Source organism: Dromiciops gliroides, chromosome 2 (genome assembly GCF_019393635.1).
Source record: "Dromiciops gliroides isolate mDroGli1 chromosome 2, mDroGli1.pri, whole genome shotgun sequence".
Taxonomy (NCBI): Eukaryota; Metazoa; Chordata; class Mammalia; order Microbiotheria; family Microbiotheriidae; genus Dromiciops; species Dromiciops gliroides.
In genome coordinates this window covers 429,776,091-429,795,794 of record NC_057862.1, presented here as the reverse complement: position 1 = coordinate 429,795,794, position 19,704 = coordinate 429,776,091, and the positions used below count along the sequence as shown (strand labels likewise).

Here is a 19,704-nt window from a genome sequence, read left to right as displayed (position 1 = left end):
TTATCTGTTTGCATGTCTACTCTAAGGAGAATTTCAGCCCCTTGAGGACATGGGCAGGTTTTATTCTTTGTCTTTTTTTAAAACAATTGGCATTCCCAGAACCTACAATGCCTTGTACACAGTAAGAGATTAATAAATACTTGTCAGATTAAACACATATGATACAAAATCTTCTTTAAATGCCTCTTTTGATCATATCACTTTGCTGTTGGTGTTTTAACAATGGCTCCCTAGAATAAGTCTAAGCCTGCTATTCAAATCCTCCAATACATGGTACCATCCTAGGATCAGAGAGTTACAGCTGGAAGGGACTTCCTATAGATTCATTTTGGTGTCCCCACATGACCCTTGGCTCTGGTTCAGTCTATTTCCTTCTGATACACAGCCCCAAAAACGTCCCTCTCTTGTTTCTGACTTTGATTTTTTGGTTCACATGTTCTCTCAATCTAGAACTTCCTCTCCAGTCCTTTCCACAAATCCAACATCTTTATTCTAGTCCAGGTTCTGCTCACATTCCCCCACCTCTAATTCTCCCATCCTGAAATATGCTTAAATTATATTTCCCGCCTCTGAATTTCTATAGTAATTTTACATTTGATAACATGCAGCTTTGTATAGGTAATTGATTTATGTATGTGTCTTGTCTCCCTAGCTGGGCTGTGAACACCTGGAGAATAAGGACTATGTAATCTACATTTTTATATCACCCACAACTACTCAGGAGCATGTACCATACAATGCTTATTCTACACTTTTGAATCCCCAAAACTATTAATTTTCTAAGTGTTTATATACATATATATAAAACCAAGTTTGGGAATAAGATTCAAGGGATGCCTTCTTTAACTCAGGAGGAAATTTCCTACCATTTTTTAAGCATAAAGGTCATCTGCTACCAAAAGATTAAATCTTATTCATTTTCCTTCCTTGAGCTCTCCTTCCTGTGATCTGGAATTTCCTAGAAGGAAAATGCTGTGACCATAGACTTTTAGATTTTCAAAGAGTACTTACGGGTGGACCAGGAGGCCCAGGGTGGCCAGCCTCTCCTTTGGGACCTGTGGGGCCCTGGAGGAAAAGAGAAAAGTAAGTATGTGCACAACCAATGGAGAGCATTAGAAGCTATAGAACAAAATGTTTTTTTTTTACAGGAATTACTCATCTCAGTAATTGAAAATTTGAAAAAAAGACCTCAGCGAAGGCCTTCAAAGACAAACACTGATAACGGACAGGGATAGGGCCTATGAAAATAAACAACAACAAAAAAAGGGATGGAAAGAGAGAATGCAGATTCGTTCAATACATCCCCAATGCCAGAAAGAGTGTCTTGCATACCCATGCTCTTGGATCTTAAGAAAACAAAATTTAGGGAAAACTAGCAAGTAATTTTTCACACAGCTAAGCATAATATAGGAAGCTCAGAGTTGACTAGGTTGGAAATATTTGTTCATAAAGGCTTTAGGTAAAATAATGAGAGATCCATGATGAGTTTTTATGAAAATCTAGGGATCCTTGGGATATATATGTCCCTCCCAGCATGCATGTAGAGTGTAGGTTCAGTGTGGCAGCACACCTAACCCATGGTCTATGGCAACTTATGATATCTGCCCAAAATCACAGACTTGGAGAGTTGAAAGGGCTCTCAGGAGACAGACCACCCCATACACAAAGAGTCCCCATTGTAACACGCCTGACAAATGTTTGTCCTGCCTGCCCTTGAAGATTTCTGAGAAGGGGGACCCATCACCTTTTGGTGAGGAAGATTTTCTTGAGATTTAGTTTAAAAAATGGCCATTTTGTAACTTGTCCCCGTTGCTCCAGGTTTTCCTCTCTAGAACCAAACAGTAGAAGTCCAATCCCTCCCTTATACAACAGCCTTTTGAATACTTGAGGAAAGTTATCATGTCCCAGCTGATTCTACTCTTCTACAGGATAAAAATGTTCAGTTCCTTCAATGGATGCTTATATGACATATCCCTGAGGCCTTTCCCCTACCCTGGTCACCTTTATTTGAACACTCTTCAAGGAGACTAAAGTCAAAGGGAGTAACCATACCCTTAAACCACAGAGACAGAGTATTGTGTTAGAGATGAACCATTTTATTCAACCCAATTGAAGCCAATTATTGAGTTATTGAATTTCCTTTTCTTTCCTTCCTTCCTTCCTTCCTTCCTTCCTTCCTTCCTTCCTTCCTTCCTTCCTTCCTTCCTTCCTTCCTTCCTTCCTTCCCTTCCTTCCCTTCCTTCCTTCCTTCCTTCCTTCCTTCCTTCCTTCCTTCCTTCCTTCCTTCCTTCCTTCCTTCCTTCCTTCCTTCCTTCCTTCCCTTCCTTCCCTTCCTTTCCTTCCTTCCCTATGGGGAATGCCCAGTGAGGAAACTCCTTCTGCCAATGAAAATCAGAATCTATCCTCAAACTTAAAGAGTTGCCTGAAGTGCTGAGTGAGACCTGAAGCAATTGAACCAATACATGTCAAGAAGCAAGACTCAACACCAGGACTTCCTGGCCCCAAGGTCAGGCAAGGTGGAAGGCATGAGAAACTCGATTCACTACAAGCATTCTCTTCCCTTTCACCAAAATTTCCCCTATCTGGGAGCTAAGAAATTGGAGATCAAAGATAGCTAAAACAGGAACTGCTCAATCTAATTACTGCAGCAGAAGTTCTTTCCTAAACTTCTAAGGCAACACAATTGGATTCCCTGACTATTTAAAACCCGAAGACTGGGCACCATATAGGGAGGATATTGACAAACTGGAAAGAATCCAAAATGGGTGATCAGAATGATGAAGAGCCTAGAGACTAAACTAAAGGAAGAAAAGTTGAAAGAATTAAGGATTTTTAGCCTGCAGAAGAGTAGACTTAAGAGGGGGTGTTTTTAGGGAGTTCTAGCACCTCTAGTCTGAGGGTTTGTCCAGTCATTTTTAGGGTTGCTCACACACCTTGGGTGTCTACCTTCACTTTTTACCTGTGGCTCCAAGAAGCTATAATATGCTCAGCAGGCACACCACGGTAAACCTGTTGGTAAATCAGGGGGATGTCCACCACAAGCATGTGAAGACTTCCCCCAGTGGGATGGGTAGATGAGAACAATTTGTTCCAAATGCCATGAAGGCTGCTGAAGCAGGCACTCTGGAGTGCTTAGATCTTGATCAGGCATCAAAAACACCAAGGCCGTCCACTGCATCCTGGGCCAATGTCAGTCATCTTGATTTTTGTCCTGCCACTGGACTTCAATGATTCAGGAAAAAAAAAATGAGGCTGATGATTTTGTGCAACCTTGCCTCACTTAAATCCAATTCACACATAAGTCAAGAAATCACCTGTGATATCATTGGTCCACTTCAAAAATGAAAGACAAATAATAAGACTTAGGCAGAACAAGAGAGCTATCTTTAAGTATTTGACAGGCTGTCACATGGAGGCTCGTTTCTCTTTGGTCTCAGAGAAGAAGTAGGAGAAACAAGTCTTCATTAACCAAAGACCACTTGTCAGGGATGTTCTAGTGGGGATTCTTAGTCAGGTACAGGCTGTTTTAAATAGTCTCTGAGTTTCGTTCCACCTTTGAAATTCTGAGAAATTACCCCCATGAATTTTAGTAAATGCAGTACTTACTGAAGAACCTTTAGCACCTTTGGGACCAGGAGGGCCCTAGAGATAAAGAACAGGAAGTTAGGGCCTGGGCAATAACTTTTTCTACAGCCTATGTCCGCTTCCCCTCCAGATATAAATTCCTTATTTAAACACTTTTAGTTTGCAGTTTTCACTTTTATATCACCTATATTTCCCAATATTTCCCTTTCCTCTGTTCCTTGGCCAGCAAATCATTCATTGTAACAGAGAATAAACGGGTGAGTGGGGAAGAGGTTCAGCAAAACTAATCAACACATCACCTGAGTTAAACAGTATATGTGATCCAATATAAGATTTTAAAGGTTATTAAATTCAATAACCTTATACTTTACCTTATACTCTATTCTCACTTCACGTTGGCTCCTGCCTTTTTTTTGAGTCATTTAAAAATGCTTACTGAATGAATAAATACATTATTTGTGGAGGTAGGAGAAAGAGAGGATGAGGTCAAGCCAACCCAAATGTAGGAAGGGGAGGGGTGAACTTGAAGGTGCCAAAACACCTTGCCAAGCCCTAAAGTATATCTCCTACCCACTCTCCTATAGGAACCAAAATCCCCACCATTAGAATCAATAATGAGTTTATTAACAAAGGGGCAGGGGGGAGGTTGTACCCAAAAGGCCACTGAAAATACACATAGGCTCCCTATAAGTGTCCTCTGGTGCACTCTCCCAAGAAAACAAAGTCTAGGCTTAGTTGATCAAATTAGCCAGATGTCCCTGTGAAAGCTAAGGGGATAATATTCAGGGAAGGAAAGCTCAGGGATTGTCATGGAGGTCTGGATAGACCATTACAGAGTCAAGAGATTGCTGGTTGCCAGGGACAGCAGTAAGGTGCTGCTCGTTTTAGAGGGAAAGGGAATAAAGAGGAACTTCATCTATTTTGTAATTTTGCCAAGGACTGGTCCTGTGAACCAGACATCATAATGGTTCCAAGAATACAAAGGGGTATCTACAATGCCTACCTATGTGTGTAAATAGGACTCCCCAACTACCCACCAGCCCTGTTTCATTCAGTAAAATTGTACAAGATCCTGTCTATCTCCTGGTCTCTCATACTTCAAACCCTGCTTTCAATGAAATTCTAATTAGATCAGTGGCCATCCCAACAACTCTCTCCAGCTCACAGATACCAAATCCTGACTACCTCACTCAACCAGCCCATAGAAGGCAAAGTCCGTGGATATCTCCCATTTCTCCTTCTCATTTCATCCTTGACCCTGACCCAGGCATCTCTGAAACTCTAGAAGCAAACTGAGTAGTATCAAAGCTAATTTATCCTTCCAGATACTCACTGGTAAACCAGGAGGTCCAGGGGGACCAAGGGGACCAGAAGGACCAGTTATACCCTATAAAAGAAAGATAAAGGGATATTAAAATCCAGTCTCTTCAGGCCGGCAGCCCACATGGAAATGATGTTCTATTCTGCCTCCCTCTCCACCATCATATTAAGGGTCACTGACATCAACTTCCCTAGCTGACTGATTTATTCTTTATATTGTATACCAACTGACTGGGTTATTGTGAGACTCCAACAGGCTAATGTGTGTGCAGTGCTAGGGCAAATGCTAAAGTGTTATAGAAATGCCAATGATTATCCCTCTTCTTCTTATGACTATTGAGTGACCAATTTTCCAATTAGTTTCCCAACAGACGCTCTCATTTGCTTGAAGATGTGTGTGCCTCTATTTTATAGGGCCCCATTTATCATCCTCAGAACACTTTACACACATTTTGGCACTTGGGTAGTAAAATAGGGAAATGTAAAAATCACTTTTACATTGAAGACTACCTTTTAGTTGGGAGAGAGGCAGCAGCATGACATTCATATCATGGTGGATACAAAGGCAGGAGGATCTGGGTTCAAGTCTCACTTCTGTCCACTCTGGCTCTGTGACTCTAGGTGAGTCACTTAACCTCTCAACGTTCGAGGCAACTTTCTAAGAGCATAAATTGCAGAGAAGGTGTTGACCTGCATTGGTAGAAGGAACTTCTTTTTCTAAAAGTTCCCTATACCAATGAAACCACAGATCTAGTTCCTATCCTTATTCTTTTTACTTTGAAAGAGGTGTAGATGGCTAGTCAGGAGAGTTGAGTTCTATTCCTAGCTCTTTACATAGATCTCAGTTTATTTATTTGTAAAATGAGGGCTTTAGGATAAATGATGATGGTGGTGGTGGTGGTGGTCGTGGTGGTGGTGGTGGTGATAACAGTGACAATAATCCCATCATCATACACTGGCAGATAATTTTGAGGTTTAGGAAGAACTTTCCCATGCGTTACCTAATGGATGATCTCTAAGCATCTTTAAATCTCCATAATCCTAGGGATTTAGTTTGTCTGGTTATTTTGAGAAGGCTAGACAACCAATAGTATAATGGGGGCCAAGTCACCTACCTGTTCTCCTTTAGGACCTGATGAACCCTGAGGTCCAGGAAGACCACGGTCCCCTTTTTCACCCTGTTCACCAGGAGGTCCAATAAGACCAATCAGACCCGGATGGCCCTGCAATAAAAGAGGGAGATGAATGTGCCTATTTCACAAGTGACTAAAGAACGGAGCTACATTTGAAGAACAAGATGTGAAACACATTTAGTCTTAGAGGAAGGAAGCACATAGAGTAGAGGATCCCACCTAAGAAAGAGAGGTATAGCAATTTTGGGGAAATCCACTTTAATCAATAGAATCTTTTGGCAAATTCTATCTTCACTTGTTCCTTCTATTCCCCTGACCTTTCTGAGCTCTTTTCTACTTAACCAAACCCAGTCCATCCTTCAAGGTTTATCTTGAGTTCCACTTTGTTCATGAAGACTTCCCTGACTACTCTAGCCCACCATGTTTTCTCCTGCTCTGAACTCATTCTGTACCTAATGTGAGGAGCTGACAGTTTAGCAAATACTGCTTCTCAATCTGTCCAATGCATCTATGCTTTGTGTGCTATCTAGAATGTATAACCTTCTTGAGGGCAGAGACAAATGCTTCTTCTTGGCTCAAAATTGTCAAAGATTTCCTCACTTAGTGGTCAATCTTCTGGTGCTAGAAGAGCTAGGCTGGTGATCAGACAGTAGGCCCATTGTGTTGCAATCAGACTTGAAGCCTTTCCAGCTGGGCATTAAGACTCACCAGAGCTTGAGTTCTGCTTAGCATCACCCATAAAAGCCCATGGTCCCCACATGCCAAAATGAGTCATAACAGTAGAATTTTGTGGAAACCATTCCCAGAACTCATAGTATTTATTTATTTATTTATTTTGGTGAGGCAATTTGGGTTAAGTGACTTGCCCAGGGTCACACAGCTAGTAAGTGTCAAGTGTCTGAGGCTGGATTTGAACTCAGGTCCTCCTGAATCCAGGGCCAGTGCTCTATCCACTGTGCCACCTAGCTGCCCCTAGCACTCATAGCATTTATAATATCTAGTACCCCCACTCAAGACCTCTAATGCCTCATCATGACATAGAGGTGGCCCTGTGTTCTTGGAGGCTGTGTCTTCTCCTAGGGGTATAACCCTGGAGGAGAAGTAATCCATCATCCCCCACCTCCACCAATTTCCAGTATAGTGGAATTCTTGGTAAGCTCAAGAGCCTTGGAGACAACCTCCCATACTATTGGCGACCAGCCTGCCCCACCTCCATTGGCCAGGCAAGCAAGTTGTATAGAGATGCAATGTGGCAACTGCCTCTGCAGGTACTTTAGCCCCATCCTCATCAGCAGCCATAGCTACTGAAGATCCAGAAAAGAAAGTTCTCAAAGCTGAAGTCCATCATATAGTTAAACATCAAAAATGGATTCCATTTTATTCATGGAAATGACATTTAAGAAAATGCTAGGGGCAGCAAGGTGGCGCAGTGGATAAAGCACCAGCCCTGGATTCAGGAGTTCCTGAGTTCAAATCCGGCCTCAGATATTTGACACTTACTAGCTGTGTGACCCTGGGCAAGTCACTTAACCCCCATTGCCCTGCAAAAAAAAATGCTAAAGGAGTATGGGACCTTTCCATCTGGCTTGCTCCTGAGACCACCCTTATGCATTATTTCCCCTGATTATATGTTGAGTTCCTAGAGAGCAGGAATTGCCTAACATTTTGTATTCCTAGTGTTTAGCAAAATGCTTTGCATATAGTAAACACTCAATAAATGCTTTTTCATTTATGTCTGTGAAAGGCATTGAGCACAGGCCTGCCAATAAATTGCATCTTTGCTGTCTGAGCACCAGCCTATCCAAGTTCAGAGAGGTTCATCTCCAGGTTGGCCACAGGGTAATGCTTTAGCCACGGCAACTCTTGTGGATCATCTATTACTGACTCTCAGAGGAACTACAGAGGCTTCTAGGTGCAACAGTGGATAGAGTGATGGAACTCAAGTTTTCCTAAGTTGGGCTCCAGACTTTAGACTTCAGACACTAACTAATTAGATATGTGATCCTAGGCAAATCACTTAGCTTCTGTCTTCCTCAGTTTCCTTATCTGTAAGAAGAGGATAATGATAGCTCATAACTGCTAAGGTTGTGAGTAGAAAATGAGATAATATTTGTGAAGTGTTATATAAGTGATAGCTATTACTAGGTTTGTCTGTGGAGTCCAGGTGGTCTTATGTCTATGGTAGCCCATACCAATGAAGTTACAGAGTTCTGTAGTATAATGTTCTATAAAGTTCTATAGTATAATGATTCCTGGCACTAACTGCCCACCTCATAACACACGCAATAAAGATTCACTACTGATTGATTCTGAAACCTGCTTCCTTCCCAGCCAGGAGCACAGGATACAAGAGAAAGATGGTATTATTTAAAAGAGAAGATCAGAGATGAGGTTTGTTTATAACAGACATCATACCTTTTCACCTTTGGGACCTGAATCTCCCTTCAGACCTGGAAGGCCTGGGGGACCCTGAAAGAGAAAAGTAGAGGAATTATATCTTACCACTGATGACCATTGGCTTATCTGATTTAGTTCCCTATAGTAAACAAAACCAAAGTGTTTCTTGCCAAGTTTGTACATTAAAAATCCTTAAGGTAATGGATGGTACTTACCATGGGACCAGGGGGACCATCTGGGCCAGGAGATCCTGGTAGACCTTGTTCTCCCTGAAAAACATGGCCTCTGTATAAGGCTCAAGCACAATAGCTTCTCCAGTCATAATCTATGTTTCCCCCTTCATTCCCTAAGACCCTCCTTCCACTTCTACTTTGCTTAAAATATGTGTGTGTATCTATATGTCTGTCTCTGTCTCTCTGTCTCTGTCTTTTTCCCTCTCCCTCTCTCTCCTCCATCCCCTTGTCTCTCCTCTTCTCTTCTCTTCTCTTCTCTTCTCTTCTCTTCTCTTCTCTTCTCTTCTCTTCTCTTCTCTTCTCTTCTCTCTCTCTCTCTCTCTCTCTCTCTCTCTCTCTCTCCCCTCCCATCCCTATCCTCTTCTCTCTCTCTCTCTCTCTCTCCCTCCCCCCCTTCTCTGATTTGACCTTTCCCCATAGAAAGCCCTCATTCCAGCTTGCTTGGATTGTGAAATGGTCACCAGTGTTCAGCCTGAGCTGCCCTTTGGTCCATAAGACATTTACCACAGGGCCTGGAATCCCTCGAAGGCCGTCAGGTCCAGGCTTGCCTGGTGCACCTTGTGGACCAATTGGGCCAGTCTTTCCAGGTGGGCCCTCCAAGCCAGCTTCACCCTATGGGAAAAATAGAAGAAAGAACATGTTCTGTGAAATGCACGCAAAAGTCACTGCTTAAAGATTTTCCTATTTGATAGGATCATAGATTTAAAGCTAAAAGGGAAGGTCCAGTTTCCCCTCACTTGTCTTATTTTATAGATGAGGAAACAGAGATCCAAGAAGTTAAGTGTTTTGAGCCAGGTCACACAAATCCAGACATCTCAAGGCTGCACCCAAATCTTTGTGTATTCAGGTCTCTACAAAGTTATGGCTCTGACCCCTTGGAGTTAAGTTCCTAGAGTTTCCTATAGAGCCCTTGGGGCAATGACAATGGGAGACAACCATATGCAGTTTGGCAGAAAGACACTTAAACATAAACACATGCTATAAGGAACCACCCCAAGGCAAGACAAAAAAAATCATTAACATTCTTCTGGCATGTGTTAACTATCTCTAAGGTTGGAATAAAATGCAACTTCCTTTGAAGCCAAGGCCCACAGCTTTGCTGTTGCTATTGAACAACTGGGTTAGGGAGTTAAATGCTAATTTTTTTTTCTTTCATCACCTCTACACCCCACCCCCTCGACCCTCCAAACAACTCCCTCTTGGGTATTATGCCGAATAGTCCAGGCAAGATGCAAGTTACCTTGGCTCCTTTCTCTCCTTGTCTTCCTTCAGGGCCAGCTGGTCCGGGAGGTCCCTAAGGAAAACAGAGGATAGACTTGAGGCCATTCACTCTCTTCTCTCTGGCCGACCTCCTCCACTCAGGCTTTCTGCCCATACCAGACACCATGTCTTGGAGAAACCTCCACTCTGGGGCCCTGCTGTTCTGAATCATGATCACCTCTCTTAGATCAGTATCTCAGGAAAGTTTCCACAATGCTTTGTTTTACTAGTACCTCCTCTCCAAATGCCTTGTTTCCCTCCAGTTGTGGAGTTATGGCCAAATTAACTCTGCCATTGTTCCTTACTTGGCATGCCAGTCTACTGCTCTATGCCCCCCTTGATACACCTGCAATCTTCCTGACCAATGAGCCCCTTCATGGCCACCACTCCTTCATGTGGGTTGTGTCCCCCATTCAAATGCAAGACTTTCTGAGAGCAGGATTGTCTTTGCACTTGTATTTGTATCCTCCATACATAACATAGTGCTTGACACATAGAAAGTGCTTAATAAAGGCTTTTTTCATTCATTCATTCATTCATTCATTCATTCATTCATTTTTTCAGCCAATTGAACACAGAAGGACCAAATCAATGACTGATAAGAGAGAGACAATAATGGTTTGGGGACTTTAGGGAGGGTGGGGACAGTGTTGCACAATCACCCCTGGTTCACATAGGCTCTAACTCAGGAAAGTTATTATTACTTCCATGTCCCCTTCACCAAACTCACAAAGAAAAAATGCAGGGAGACAAGAATTGTTGCTGTGACTATGGTCTGGCCTTATTTTTCTAGTTCCCTTTTACATAGTCTGATTTAGTGAGGGTAGACATATGGCTACATTATTCACCATAAAAATGTCTTGATTTTGTTTGTGTTTGCAACAAATTCCAATAAGAGGGAAAGAAATGTAACCCTATTTCAATATCTGATCTATTCCTCAATTACTGATAGAACTTGTCCTATTACCCAAAGAGTCTGGTACCAATTTGATATGATAGTGATGTCATACTATCAATCAATAAATAAATCAATCAGTAAGCATTATGTGCCTCTTCCATACCCAGTACTGTTCTGTGATAATGATGGAAGTTGAGTAGAAAGTACATTGTGGACAGGAGCAAAGGACATTGACAATTGCTTCATATAGAAAGCCAAAAACCCAAGATTTTCTTCAAAGCTATTTACCCTTTTGCCTGGAGGTCCAGATGGCCCTGGTTCACCAGTAGGGCCTGGGGATCCCTGGATTTAAAGAAAGAAAATGGGAAAAGAGTTGGAATCAAGGCTTCCTGATTAACATGAACCAAAGTGGATAGATCCCAACCACCTTGAAGGGGGTAATAATGGTTAATCAATTCTTTGATTATCAGTTCTAAGCTCTCCCCAGCTAGCCTGAAACTGTATCTCCCTTTCTCCCCTTGCGCATCATAGCACAAATGCCTAGAAATCCGGAATCACATTAATAGGGACCTGTATTAATCTAGCTGAAGGAATGCTCTGCTACAGGTTACACTGTCTAATTAATGTCCTGACTGTGGCTGCATGATCACTACCTACTCCCATTCTGCAGCTCTGCTACACTATGGAATGGGAATAATCAAATCCCAAGATTCTGGACATAAGCCTCTCACCCTCGGGGCACTCATTTCACAACAACCAACTGCTCCATTAGTTGGAAGGTGGGTGGGGGAGGGGGCATGGTTGGGTGGAGCTAGAAATCTTCTCTGAGTAGAATACTAAGCAATGGACTCTGCTGGAAGCAGGGCCACATTTAATCATAAACTCAGCATCTAATTTAGGATGAGAAATCCTGTGGTTATAGATGCACAGATGGCAGGAGCTGGAGAAGTCCCAGAGGTGTCATCTGCTTCAGGCCCTCTAGGTTCTAGACAGAAATGGACCGAAACCCTTCGAAGTAAATGATTTCTCCCCATGAGCAAAGCAAGGTGATAATGCCAAGTAAGAATGATAGTATTATTTTCTGCCAGCAAACTTGGAATGTGATTCCTAGTGGGTCTACAATACTGAAAATAACTTACAGTTTGACCAGGTTCACCATCATCTCCTTTATCACCTGGTGGACCATCTTGACCCTATGGAAGAAAGACAGATGAGTTAATTCTAAACTCCCCGATTTCTTACAGAGACCCTACAATCAGTGAGCCTTTTTGAAGCTTTCCACTCATTAGCAGGCTACATGAACCTGCAAAGCATCCTCATTTCCCTTTCAAAAAATGTAGTCTGTATTGACTCGAGGCAATTTATTTTCTCTGAGGAGATGTTTAGAAACAGGAAATACATTTTTCCTTTATTTTATTTTTTTACAGCCATCAAAATATTGAAGCCTGTCAGGAGAGAACAGTGCAACAAAGTGGAATTCTTTGTAGCTTAAAAAAAAATCCTACAATGAAGAGGGTGGGGAATAGGGAAGATCAAAAAGTCTTTGCTCAGACCCCAGCATCCATGCCCAGTTGATACTTACTGCAGGACCAGGTTCTCCAGGGGGACCAGGATCACCAGGGAAACCAACAGGGCCCTCAAAAGAGAAAAAAAGCATCTCTAGGTCATTATTTATCTGGCTGAAAACATCACACCCCTATACCATCACATCTACATTCTCTTGCTATTTTAGCTGACTGTTGTTGCCACAATGTGTCTTCGTTACCACACTGAATGCCTCTTCTAATGGAATGTATCTCTGGCAGAAACAAGGAAACCAAATTCACAAATTTATCAAGTTCATTTTTAAGTGTAAATTAATCTTTCCTATTAAGTATCTTGAAAGGTATTATGATACAATGAATAGAAATCTAGTCTTGAAATCAGGAAGATCTGGGCTGGAGTCCTTTCTTTGACATGCATCGGTTACATGATCCTAAGCAAGTCACCTAATTTCTCAATGGTCTGGGCAATTTATCTAAGATTGCAAGTTTCAAAGAAACTCCAACCTGCACTGGGAGAGTTTCCTTATTGAAGAATTCTCTATAGCAATGAAATAATGGGTCAGTCCATATCCCTGTTCCTGTCTTAGCAAATTAAAGTTTTCCTACCTAGTCCATACCAGGTATATTTCTCTAATAGGACTTTTCAGAAAACCTTCCAGTTTTTTATTGGCATTTCCCATTTCTAACAGCTCACCATGTTGTTTCTTCAACTAGTGTTTCAACAATGGTGAATTGCTATTGTTGTTTCTGTTCTCTTTCAGTCATGCCTAACTCTTCATGACTCCATTTGGGGGTTTCTTGGCAAAGATGCTGAAGTGGTTTGCCCAGTCCTTCTCCAGCTCATTTTACAGATGAGGAAACTGAGGCAAACAGGATTAAGTGACTTGCCCAGGGTCACACAGCTAGGAATTGTCTCAGGCTGGATTTGAACTCAGGATCATGAATATTCCTGACTCCAGACCCGGTGTTCTATCCTATACTACCTACCTGTCCTTAACAATAGGGAATACTCATGTTTATACAGCACCTTATGGACTATCATAAAAATTAGAGAGCAGATACTATTACCACATTTGACAGAGGAGGAAAGAGGATTCAGAGAGGTTAAGTTACTTTCATAATGTCACACAGCAAGCAGATGGCAGAGCTGGGACTGAAACCCAGATCTTTTGACTCAGAGTGCCTCTTTTGTCATATGGAGGAATAACATATTGGAGGGGTGAGGTAAAGAGTGGATCATTGAAGTGCCTGCTGCCTCTCAAACACTGTACTTGTGACTAACAGTACTGTTAAAAAAACAAACAAAAACCCTGCTATGATAGTGTGGAATTAAGAATTGGTCACTCAGGGAATTACAATTACACTTAGAGAATGACACTTGTTAAGTTTGTTTGGATGTGGTTACCAGGCATCTCCACCTTTTTATTTGGCATCAGGCAGATACTCACAGGGCTTCCTTTTGGTCCATCATCACCAGGAGGGCCTTTGGGCCCAGGAGGTCCTGCAGCACCAGAGGGACCTGATTCACCCTTTTCTCCTCTTTCTCCTTTGGGTCCCTAGAGGCAAAAGGCAATTCCTTAGGAAGCTACAAAAACAGCCTTGTGGTTTCTTTATAATCACTGTTGGTCAGCATTGTTACTTGGCCCTGTATTTACTCAACATTACAACTGACAAGGAGTCCACCCCTATTCTCTAGTTAACACACTCACCACTTATGAGGGATTGCTTGACAAAGCTGTTTTGAAAGCTTAAAACAAGTTGGTTATAAATTCAAGAAGACTATCTGCTTTCTGGGGCTACTCCAAGGAAATAGCTGTTGGCATTTGGGGACGAGTATGTGTTTTGCCACTGCCAGTCACAGAGGATTACAACATTGTGGAATCCAGCCAAATGATATTACAATATTTAGAAGAGAAAAGGAAAAGGAAAAAGGAAGAGGAGGAGAAAGTAGAGGAGGAGGAAGAGAAGCAGGAGGATAAGGAAAAAAGATGGTGGAGGAGGGGGAAGAGGAAGAGAAGCAGGAGGAGGAAGAAGAGAACAGAAGTCTGACCAGCCTAACAGTCCACAAAAACTCCCAAGTCTCATTTGCTGGTTACAATCTTAGATTTAGAGCCGGAAGAGTCCTTGAAAGAGGCCATTTAGTCTAGGAGTTCTTAAATTTTATTGTATCATGGACTCCTTTGGCAGTCTGGTGAAGCCTTTGGACCTTTTATGAGAATAATGTTCTTAAATACACAAGATAACATCCAAAGGAAAGCAATTATATAGAATTTTTTTCCTATCTAACTTCATGAACTCCTTTCCTCCAAAAATCTGTCCATGGACCCCTTGGTAGTCTATGGATTGCAGATTAAGAATCCCCAATATAGTCCAACCCTGATTTTAAAAATAATTGTTACTGATAGCTTTTGTTTTTTATCACCCCAAGTTCCCAATTTGTGTCTCTCATAACAAATGGGGGGGGGTAGTTCATTAAAATAAACCAGAATATTGAAAAAACTCCTGACACTTAAGTTGTATACACAGGGGCTCCACCCTTGCAAAGAAGAAGGGAAAAGTGATCTCCTTTTAGACCAAGCTGATTCTTTTATTTTACAAATGAGATAACTGATGCCCAAAGAGGTACCCTGAATTTCCCTAGCTTGTGAGTAGTAGACTTGGGATGTATTGTTGTTAAGATAATTTGGCATGATTTTCAGCTTCTAGCTTCTCAGGGGTAACAGTGTACCCACCAGAACTGTGAAAGGGACTGAACCTTCTTTCTCTTATGATGTGGCAAATGAGAGAAAAAAGATAGAGATGGGAGGTAGGGGAGAGAATGAGAAAAATAAAAGAAACGTCTTCTACCCTCCCAAGAGTACCTGTAGAGATTTCTCTCTCTAGGCTTATAAGAGACCATGGGGTTGAGCATATGTCTAATTGTTACTATTAATAAGAACATTCCATGCATATGTTAGTAACTAGCTAGAAGAATGATTACAACAACAACAATAGCAATCGATATTGCTTATAATATTTCTCCAAGTAAAGTAATACATATTTTTTAATGTGAGATTGAGACTCCTCTGTGCCTAAGTCAATGGTTCTGTAAATTTTGTTGACTAGAAAGATTATCACCTGGTGGTCAAAATTCTGGATCTAAGCATCGTAGGGCTTAGCTAGGTTGGTTCTTGGAAGCCAAATACATAGTCTGTCTCTGGAGCCATATTCCAAGCCCTTCTTTCATGGTAGAACATGTCAGAGCCTATATTTAATTGACAAAACCTTTGAAAGTCCCAGGTCACCTCAATACCTGATGACAGTGAAGGATTATAAATCATCCTGCTTCAATTCACAGGGTAACCCCAAAGTCTCATTTTCTAATGAGAGAAAGTTTCAGGGAGATGACCTGGTTAAAGAATTTTCTGCTTACGCCTCTATCCATGTCTATCCTGTCATCCATCTAGATGAGAGCACATCTCTATCTATGCTTAAAGCTATTCCACTTACCGGGAGGCCACCTTCACCTGGAAGACCAGGTTCTCCAGATTCACCAGGTTCACCCTGTTGGAAGAAAAGGAAAACACAATTAAGCTACTGAACATAAACAGAGTATAAAGGACTCAATACCAGGAGCATAGGCTTGTAGATTTAGAGCTGGAAGAGACCTTAGAGGTATTATTACTCCCATTTTACAGATGTGGAAACTGAAAACCAGAGACCTTAAGTGATTTGTGTTTAAGTCAGAATTTGAACCCAGATCTTAACTCCAAGTTCAGTCTCCTCTCCATTACATCATGCTGCCTCTCCTGGAGTATTTCTTTTGCTGAAGAGGAACAATATGCTTAGATCACCTTTTGGTACCAGCACTATCAGCTGCTCCACATTGATGCTTAAGTGCACATCTGTTAGCAGGAATAATCCTGACATTCTCTTTGCACTTGGGATGCTAAGTTTCCCTTTAATTTCCTCTTATCATTAAAAAAAAAAACAATGATGGAAGATTTCATTGAAAGGCCTGAAGTCAGGAAGAAATCCACTGCAAACTGCATGTGGAATGTATGTAGATGGATTCACATCCATTTCTTTCTTTTTATCCAAAGGAAGAATGTGAAGTGTTGACAAAGTGGGGAGAGCTCACGCGGATCAATGTGGGGAAAGAAAGGAAGAAATTGCATCATGTCTAGAAGATAGAGTGCTCTGGGTGAAGAACAATTTGACTAAAAGTGGAAATTCTAAGAATAGGTTTTATGATGCTTCAGGATAGAGCTGCTTACTCTTTTCTAATACTTAGCTGCTAGAAGGTATAGGAATAATGATAATAGTTAATATTTATGGCTTGCCAAGTGCTCGCATTCATTATACTGTCTGATTCCCCATAACAATCCTGTGAGGTAAGCATCCCCGTATTACAAATGAGGAAACTGAGGTTCAGAGAAGCTAAGGAAGAGTTTTGATGATGGATAAACTGCTTTGAATCTTCCTTCATGCAGTCTGTTGATGTGTATACAGGTATTTAATAGCTCCCAGTTGAATTTTTCTGGGTCTACTACCATGGGTAGGAAGCAGCTACTGATTTATATATCTGAAGGTATACACACACATTCTATGTGTATAATAATCTGTATATTTGTTCATGTGGCATGCCACATATCTGCCTATACACACAACTCATATAAATTGGATAAAGTTTTGGGCACCTAAGCACCCATGCCATGGGTGAGCACATATACCACTGACTTTTGTGCCTAAATGGAGATACCCATTCATATCTGTAGAGACCCTGGTTCTCCTTCATTAATAGTCATTGACTATAAATAGTGAATAAATAATAAAAATCACCTTCTCTCCCACTGCTCCAGGATTTCCTATTCCTCCTGGAGGACCTTGCGGACCATCAGCTCCTGGAGGACCAGATGGTCCTCGGGGACCAGGGGGTCCAGGAGGGCCCTAGGGAAACAGAGAGTGAGCATTTAGCATCTGTAATGGATGAAAGCCATCAACTAAGAAGAAAGTCTTGCAATTGTGGTCAGTCATGCTCACCATCTGACCGACGTCTCCAGTTTCTCCTTTCTCACCTGGGGGTCCTGGTAAGCCCTGTGGGAAGATGAAATGGCTCAGCAACATTTCAGTGGATACTGATGCATCATGCATTATAAATACACTTCCCAGTGATTACAGACACAGGCTTGCAGTGATAGGAGTCATTCAAAACTTTGGAGGGTTTAAAAAATGAGGGATTCATATTTGTTTTTAAGTACAAATATGGGTGCCCTTGAAAATATTGGAGGCACTTCAAAGCATATAATGATGCTTTACCAATGAGACTCAGAAGGAGATAGAAAGTTGTCTGGCCTCTTCATCCTTTGATTTGTTTGTTTTATCTATAGCGTTCTTTTGTAGGGGGTGGGATGGAATTTCACCCATACAAAAGTATTAAGGTGAGGGGAGTAGTAACATTAAAAATAAGTCGGAATAACAAAAACCAAAACAAATAAATAAAGGGGGCAGCTAGGTGGCGCAATGGATAAAGCACCGGCCCTGGATTCAGGAGGACCTGGGTTCAAATCTGGACTCAGACCCTTAAAACTTACTGGCTGTGTGACCCTGGGCAAGTCACTTAACCCCAACTGCCTCACAAAAATAAAAATTAAAAAACGAAAACAAAAAATAAGTCGGAAGCAAGAGATTAATGGGCATATGCTAGTGGGTAATTTAGGGGCCAAACTACAGAAATATCACCCTGAATTTTTTTCCTAAGCCTCTAGCTCATCAAGATGTGTGTCACACTGAGAAAAGTATTCCCTGTGAAGTTACCTGCAATCCAACTGGCCCTGGGGGCCCAGGAAAACCTCTTGGACCTTCATCACCTTTCTGACCAAAAAGACCTTGCTGGCCTCGTGGGCCTGGCTCTCCGTCACCGCCCTATGGGAACATAATTGAGAACAATGTGTGAACACATCCAAATGATGAAGTGGTTTGTCCAGGAAGGGTAGCTGGTCCTCAACATTAACAGTAATGATGAATACTCACCGAGGGGCCAGGCTGGCCTATGGGGCCTTGAGGACCTGTAGGACCTGGGGGGCCCTGTAAGAAGGTAAGAGAGATGTTTAGAGTTGTTTCTGATATCACTGATGCCCTTAAACCAACAGGCACAGATGCCTCTTAGTCACATGGTTTTCTCCCCCTTCTCTCAGCTCCCGTGCACTGAGTTTGGGAATCTTTTAGGAATTTTCATTACCTATTTCAGATTGTGTGTGCATGTCTTGATTGTAAGCTACCCAAGGGTTGGGACTATGGCATCCTCTTTGTAATCTCCCTTGGTGCTTAATACAGGGGCTTGTACAAAGTAGGCATTCGATAATTAAGTGATTAAGTCAATGAGTGAATTGTCAATAGGGAAATGTGGGTGAGAGAACGCATTAAAGGAAATTCCCTGACCTGTAGACACATACTGATGACATACCTCATGAGACTGAACTGTCTTATAGATACATCTCATTATTCAAAAGGGGAAATGAAAGGTTGCTAAGGTCTTTCCTGATTTTCCCAATTTTAGTTTGTATTTGTTTAGTTTATTTTGTATTTATTTTGCGTTTATTTTTCTGTGTATCTATTCTGTTCTGCCAATACAATGTAAGCTTCTTGAGGGCAAGGACTGTTTCATTTTTGTCTCTGAATCCAAAACAACCAATACAATGTCTAATGAATGTCTGCTAAACTATTAAATTGAATCATGGAAAAAAGCCTATGCCCACTACTGGCAGCTGGAACATTTATGCTGCTCTGAGTACACCCAAAAGAAGTTTACTTAAAAATAATCTTGAAACTCACCTGTTCACCTTTGTCTCCTTTGCTTCCCTTCTGCCCTGGCTCACCAATCTCACCCTATTAGAAAAGAGAGTAAGAGTCAGTCACATGACTGAATAAAGCAAGGTTTTTTGCTGTTGTTGTTGTTGGGTTGTTTTTGTTGGTTTGTTGTTGTTGTTGTTGTTGTTTTGAGAAAAAGAAGATAACTTTTCAGAGTTGGAGGTTAACTGAGCACAATCCACCAATTATGCTTAATTACCCATGAGATCCTATGATGTATTATTATTACTTTTGTTGTTGTTGCTACAATCATCTCCCTCCTACACAGTGCCACAGTTTTCCAAAGAAATATTTAGACACATAAATTTGTATTTTGTGTTAGTACAAGTGCTGAAAGTGGAGAATTTCCTCTCTCCTTGTACAGGGAATAATAATATGTTTGAAAATATCACAGAATGGAGGGGGGGTGAAGAAACAGATTGGAATTCTTAATCAGCCATGATTGAGTTTAATGGGCATGTGTTAGTGGGCAATTTAGGGGCAAA

At 41.5% G+C, this 19,704-nt stretch overlaps 1 protein-coding gene across 1 annotated transcript in view; it reads right to left on the bottom strand.

The window, feature by feature from the left end:
• The window catches only part of COL5A1 (collagen type V alpha 1 chain), a 298,612-nt gene that overhangs the window by 28,159 nt on the left and 250,749 nt on the right, over positions 1–19,704 (bottom strand). Inside the window, exons 44-61 of the mRNA XM_043985817.1 lie at positions 19,184–19,237; positions 18,383–18,436; positions 18,167–18,274; positions 17,393–17,446; positions 17,192–17,299; positions 15,860–15,913; positions 13,819–13,926; positions 12,409–12,462; positions 11,966–12,019; positions 11,115–11,168; positions 9,909–9,962; positions 9,173–9,280; positions 8,651–8,704; positions 8,454–8,507; positions 6,021–6,128; positions 4,919–4,972; positions 3,607–3,642; positions 1,012–1,065 (exon numbers count right to left, since the gene is read on the bottom strand). Coding sequence (XP_043841752.1) covers positions 1,012–1,065; positions 3,607–3,642; positions 4,919–4,972; positions 6,021–6,128; positions 8,454–8,507; positions 8,651–8,704; positions 9,173–9,280; positions 9,909–9,962; positions 11,115–11,168; positions 11,966–12,019; positions 12,409–12,462; positions 13,819–13,926; positions 15,860–15,913; positions 17,192–17,299; positions 17,393–17,446; positions 18,167–18,274; positions 18,383–18,436; positions 19,184–19,237 — 1,224 coding nt within the window. The remainder of the gene's footprint in view (positions 1–1,011; positions 1,066–3,606; positions 3,643–4,918; positions 4,973–6,020; positions 6,129–8,453; positions 8,508–8,650; positions 8,705–9,172; positions 9,281–9,908; positions 9,963–11,114; positions 11,169–11,965; positions 12,020–12,408; positions 12,463–13,818; positions 13,927–15,859; positions 15,914–17,191; positions 17,300–17,392; positions 17,447–18,166; positions 18,275–18,382; positions 18,437–19,183; positions 19,238–19,704) is intronic.